Here is a 6,035-nt window from a genome sequence, read left to right as displayed (position 1 = left end):
GGCCTACTACAAATATGGTTGCTATTTAGTGTCACATTGGGAAAGCATCATGCCTAACGAACAATGTTGCCTTCGTCCAGGAAGTTCTATTCTTTTATGTGCTTCTCACCCATTAATTTTGAACCAACTAAAGCTTTCACATGGTATCTGAGAACAGGGCTTCTTTGTTTAAAACTGGCTTAACCAATGCATAATTTTTGTCACATGGTTCTTATCAACAGATGCCTATTTGTTGTCAAAGTTAGCACAGAATTGGAAAGCAAGGGTAGGACAATCTTGCATCTCTTGTGGGTCAAGTGTCTGGAGAGTAGAGACTAGATAAAATTGGTCTAAGTTAGCATTGCCCTCTACTGTTGACAAATATGTACTGTCCTATTTAAGGTGTACAGGTATTAAGTCTTTTGAGGTGGGGGAAGTGGCTTATATGTACATTTGAGAATCAAGTGGATTAAGAGGTGCGTATATAAGGTTCTTCAAAGCTGTCTTCACAGTTCTGCAACAGAGAACTGCCTTACAAAGAGTCTGAAAGCAAGTTGTGAATAAGTGCATTCAAAGTTTGATCACACCAACTGACTCCACAGCTTAGACACCTGGTAGCAATTATTTTATGAGGCCCTGTCTTGCTCCAACTTTAGTCTATGGAAGATGCACATGTTCACTTCAATGGGAGTAGAGACAAGCCCAATATTTTTATAATAAAGCATTCCCCCACTCTGGAGTGTTCAGTGAAAATGACAGAACCCAAAAGTAAGAAATCAAAAATAAAAGGTGCTTTAGTGTATTTTAATTCTATACTTGATTTTAAATTACATATCAATACAAAGGGTGATCTGAAGCAAATCTTTGGGTATAAGCAGACCCCCCCACCCCAAATGGGGTGGGTCATGCCCTGGGTATAGAGCCAGTTTTAGATATAAATGCTGTAGTTAAACCATAATGTTTAGTTCTGAGTACCTACTGCCGTTGGGGCAGCTCAGATTGAAATGCATACTTTGTGGCTTAGAACAACATGTTTTATGGTTCTGCAGGACTCAAACCTGCAGTAGTTTTGAGTAAAGTGAATATTCTGTTCTAACTTATGTGCATTTCACAAATATGTACTGACTTATTATCAAAACACCTCTGAGGTTGAAAAATATTATTTGGTCCATTTAAAACAGGATATCAAATGCCAGCAGATTAGATATTTGCCTAATGCCACAGAAGGAACAGATATAGTACAACTGGGAATAAAACTCACATGTTCCTGGTACCCAATTTTGTGATCTGGTTTGTAGATTGGTTCCCTAAGTAAGGCAGTGATTTTCAACCAGAGTGCCTTGTCATCCTGGGCGATATTAACCTTTTAAGGGTCATCTAATATTAGCACTGTTAGGTATACAAACACCTACACATGATTCACAAGATAAATTTAGAGATTTCAAATAGGAATCCATAGTGGAAAAACTTGCTGACCAGTTGTGGTCTTTCTGAGTTCTTTGCAACAGAAGAATTTCTCTATTTTTTTTCATAGTAAAAAAACAAATGAAAGCTAAGAGTTGGCATTTTCTGAGGAGGGCCTTGAGTCTATAAAGGTTGAGAACTATTAATGTAAAAAATGTAGATAATTTTAGATGGCAGGTGCTATTACTACATATTAATAACTTTAATTTCTATGCTTATAGACCGTATGACCTAACAAAAGACAACTAGACATGTAGAGGATAGACGCTTATAGCATTCTTAAAACCAGATCCAATTAAACAATCTGAACAAAAATGGAGGCAGTCAAATAATTAGTCACTTTTGAAAATCTTGACTAAAATGCCCAGAGTATAAGGCTACCTTTGAAGAATTTCTAAGTTAATATATACATCTATATTAACCTGTGTTACATAGCAGAAGATAAGGAGGTATTTCTTTATGTAGCAATAGGAAGTATTCTATTAAACAGTACTGCACTTGTCTATCACAACAGGTTTTCTGATTTTAAAAGTAGGTACAAAAACTCAAAATGTAAGAGCCTCAGAAACCTTCTCTAAATGTTTGAGGAAGGTAATGCTAAAACAAACCTCTATTCTTTCACAGGTCACAAGTGAAAAAAGTACCTTTTTTACCACTCCTGTGGTTGCTACAATGGTCTCTGCTCCTTCTACAGTCTTGTTTGCCACTGTATTCACACTGGCCACCACAGCTTCACCAACAACATTGGCCTGCTCTTTGGTCTTCTCAGCAACTAGTGATCAACAAGAAGTCAACAAAAGGCTGGTGAGCTAAGTTCAAAATCGGTTTTCAATTAATTGGGTTTGACTAAGCCTATGATTACTCTGAAATAGTAGCGGAATTAGCTCAACACTCTTCCTAACCTGGACTTTTATAATCTGGTCTGCATACAGACCCTTTGATTTTAAAGTACAAGGGGGGTCATTCTCACGTAGACTGCTTAGCTCAAGAATAGGCAGGTATTGAAACTTAGCAGTCTTCAGTGGGCCAGAACATTAGTACAAAAGAGGCCCTGTATATAGTAGTCTGCAGTGTACCAGACATCTTCAATCCAACCTTTTCTCAGTTCCTGTCATGAAAATGTCAGATTGTAGTTTTTTCAACCAGCTTTGCTTATGAAACATTTTTGTCCATTCACCAGTACTGAAAGTGCAACATCCTGCAGCATTATCCAGTGCCATATGGCAAGCATCTTTGATTATCTCATAAGCAGAACTGATTCCCATTCTCTGACAGGCTCTAGAAGTAAATGAAGCATACTGTAAGCCATGCATGTTTGTTCATTTTTACACAGGTAAGAATTGTGGCCTTATCAGTAACACATGGTTGTACATATTGCTTTATGCAAACCTGTAGAAGTTGTGCTCTTACCTGAACTCACACTCTGTACTACTCCTTCCTTGGTTTTGGTGCCTGTAAAAGGAAACACAGAACCCTATGATGATCAGTGTTATCCCATATGGTTCTTAAAGGCAGACTACTTTCTCTTCTCTTCTGGTACGGTGGTTCTGAGCTGTTGCTGTTGAAATATATTTGAAACAGCTGCAGAGCTCTGGAGTAGGTCTTTAATGGGAATAGTGGTAGGATTACTTCAATAAATGTTAATGTGCATTTATTTGAAGATGTTTCCACCTGAAATGGATTGATAATTTAAGTGCCAAGTAAGAAATAATCTCCCTGATACTTTTTTCAATTTAAGAAATAGCTTTTTAACATTGTAGGCAGACCAATCACAATTATTGAAAAGAAATAAATATAACTGCCTTTTTCATGTTTTCAAACATGACTTTGATCTTTTATACAGTAGGTCTGAAGTTAGCATTATCTGTGGCACACCCTATAGTATAGGGTCTATACAGTTCTATACAGTGAACTGGGATTTTGTCACATAGGAGTAGGTTTGGAGAAACCTGGAGTTAGATTCACAAAGGAGTGAAGCTATATATACATATACCATATTTACTCAAATAAAGATGACCCTGATTGTAAGATGACCCGCCCCATAATTAGATTCTATATGTGGAAAATTTATAAATTTGATATAATTTTTTCAGGCATAGAATCTAATTGGTTGTTTGTCTTGAATTTGTCCTCCTCCCAGTGCTACACCAGGGAAAATAAATCTGACAGATCTGGTAGGTCCTTTGCCCACTACAGCTTCTTCCCCCTGCAGCCCCTTTCACACTCCTGTCAGACCCTGCTTTCCCTGAGCACATGGAAGTGAGAAACAAATTTGAAAAAAATGACCTTTAATTAAATATAACTGTAGTTATTTGCATATAGTACCCATAGACTAGTTCATCCAAAATTTATGCATTTGACTTTTAAAAACTGCTGCAAGCTTTAGCACAGGTACTTCATAAACACATTTTTAAGCAGCACTTGTATACCTATTTATATATAGTATAAACTATCTTTTTTTCCTTTGTCACACCATTGATTGAAGTTAACAGCAGAGGCTGCCACCCCACTTAAAAGCGATGCCTTCCTGTGCCCTTCTACCACAACTCCCTAAGCCACTGAACACAGACCCAGCAAACTATTTATGATATTCCTTGATAGTTGATTTTCTTTACTGGGCATATGCTGTTTCAGCAGCAGTTCAAAGATAAATGACAATGTATTTAATGAGGTTTCCTTGTATACAAATTCAAAATGAGGGGCTTTCCCCCCCATGCTGACTGGGGGGAAAAGCCGTATCTTGTATTCAAGTAAATGTGATGTATATATTTCCTGTGCTAAACACTGGTGCCCTCAAGCATACCACTTCACTTTGAACTTGGAAAGAGCACAGCCATGTCCACATGGCATGCAGGTAAGTTAATTAGTATGAAAGTAGGCTTACCAGAACTGTCATTAAGCAAATCCAAATTAGTCTGCCTAAAGCACCATGCATCAGTCTTATCTGTTCTGAGCAACTTGATACCTGTCTCATGCCAAATTTTTGTCAGGATCCACAAATTAGGTGTTTCTCTGCTTATATTTCCTGCAGGCTTTGGTTCAATATGTATTTTCTGAGCAAGCCTAATTAATGATTCAGGTTTTTCACAAAAACCCTTAATGAAGATGATAACTGTTTTACCCACTTAGTGAATAGAGCACTTGGCCAGAATGTGGAAGACCTGGGTTACATTTCCTTTTCTCCATAAGAGAATTCAAAGTCTTCCCTCCCAAGAGAGTGTCCAAACCTTGAAGATGCAGGCTCCTGCGGTGTTATGTGAAACCCACTTATCCCCTCCTGATGAATTTACTGCATGTCTGCATGGAATAAATAAACATTAAGAATTAAAAATAAATTGGACTAGAAAGACAGAGGGCATGACACTGTTGCTTAGTGATGGGTCACTCATCTGGGAAGGGGGAGATCTGGATCTCTGTCACTGAATCACTGACTACTTTAATATAAAATAGTGAAATACTCTTCAGCACAATGACTAGTTTAGAACATGAGCGCTTGAACCATTAGGTGAGATTCTTGCTTGGTTTGTCTGGACATATAATCCTTTACTCATTCCATGCTAAACAGAACTCCCTCAACAAGACAGGCAGAGTGCTCCCTCTCCAAAAAAGCTATAGCCTGGTGACTAGGGTACTCTCCTAAGACAGGAGGAAGGTGGGTATGGCTGCCCTCTTGTAGAAAAGGGGATTTAATCCAGGTCTCCACATCCTGGGTGAATTCTGAAGCCACTGAAGGGTTAAATAAAAGGGAACACCATCATGTTCTCTTTTTATTACACACTGAGCACATCTACCAGATCAGGTAAACCTGTCAGCCTAAGTGACATGGCTGGAAATTGTCTTGGTTTGTGAATGAGCTATGTGCCAAGCTGCTCAGCACTGTAAAGACTGTAGCATTTCTGTACATCTCAGAAACAAACCTTTTGGCACCTAGGGAGTTGTAATTTTTAAAACTGGACTGTCTGTGGTTATTATGTGCCTCCAGGCTGAGCTGAATGCTAAGTAAGGGTTCTGAAGATTGCAGTTTTGGGCTTGGGAGCCTAAAAGGGGAATTAGACGAAATTTACAGATATAATTCCTTTTGTGAATCTAACCTGAAGTCCTTCTGAGGTTTCACTCGGAGACTGCCACTCACTGTAATGGTAGTGGTAAGGCTGCAGGTATTTCTAAGTACAATTTTAAATATGTATGGTATGAATTCTTAAATAGTTACTTAGCTACCCAGTCCTGTGAGGTGCTAAAGTGAATGTAAGTTAGGGGCACTTGGCATCTTGCAGAACTGGCCCCTACAGAATGAAATTACAGACTGTACTGACCCCGTTGTACCTGGGTGCTGCAGCATGTTTTGTCAGATCACTTACTGGCTGGAAGCCCCTGCAGCGGCTCTATTAAAAAGTGCCATAGGCAGCCTCTTGTGTAAGGCACAGTGCAGACTGGGGGATGACTGACTAGGCTGTAATACTGGAGAAGAACCTCGGGGTTACAGAGGATCAGTGTGTTCCTGTAAAGAAAACCCAACAGCATATTGGGTTGTTTTAGCAGAAGTGTCATTTACAAATCAAAGGAAGTGATGCTTCCACTCTATTCAGCTTTGG

The 6,035-nt window shown here is 38.8% G+C and overlaps 1 protein-coding gene across 1 annotated transcript in view; it reads right to left on the bottom strand.

Annotated features, from left to right (window-relative positions):
* Nucleotides 1–1,988: 1,988 nt before the first annotated feature.
* Nucleotides 1,989–6,035, bottom strand: part of SNCG (synuclein gamma) — a 14,508-nt gene continuing 10,461 nt past the window's right edge. Inside the window, exons 2-3 of the mRNA XM_019502093.1 lie at nucleotides 2,854–2,895; nucleotides 1,989–2,215 (exon numbers count right to left, since the gene is read on the bottom strand). Of these exons, the coding sequence (XP_019357638.1) occupies nucleotides 1,989–2,215; nucleotides 2,854–2,895 (269 nt within the window). The remainder of the gene's footprint in view (nucleotides 2,216–2,853; nucleotides 2,896–6,035) is intronic.

This window comes from Gavialis gangeticus, unplaced genomic scaffold (genome assembly GCF_001723915.1).
Source record: "Gavialis gangeticus isolate Ggan-Ray unplaced genomic scaffold, GavGan_comp1, whole genome shotgun sequence".
Classification (NCBI taxonomy): domain Eukaryota; kingdom Metazoa; phylum Chordata; order Crocodylia; family Gavialidae; genus Gavialis; species Gavialis gangeticus.
Note: the sequence above shows the minus strand (reverse complement) of the source record. Positions and strands in the feature narration are given on the sequence as shown.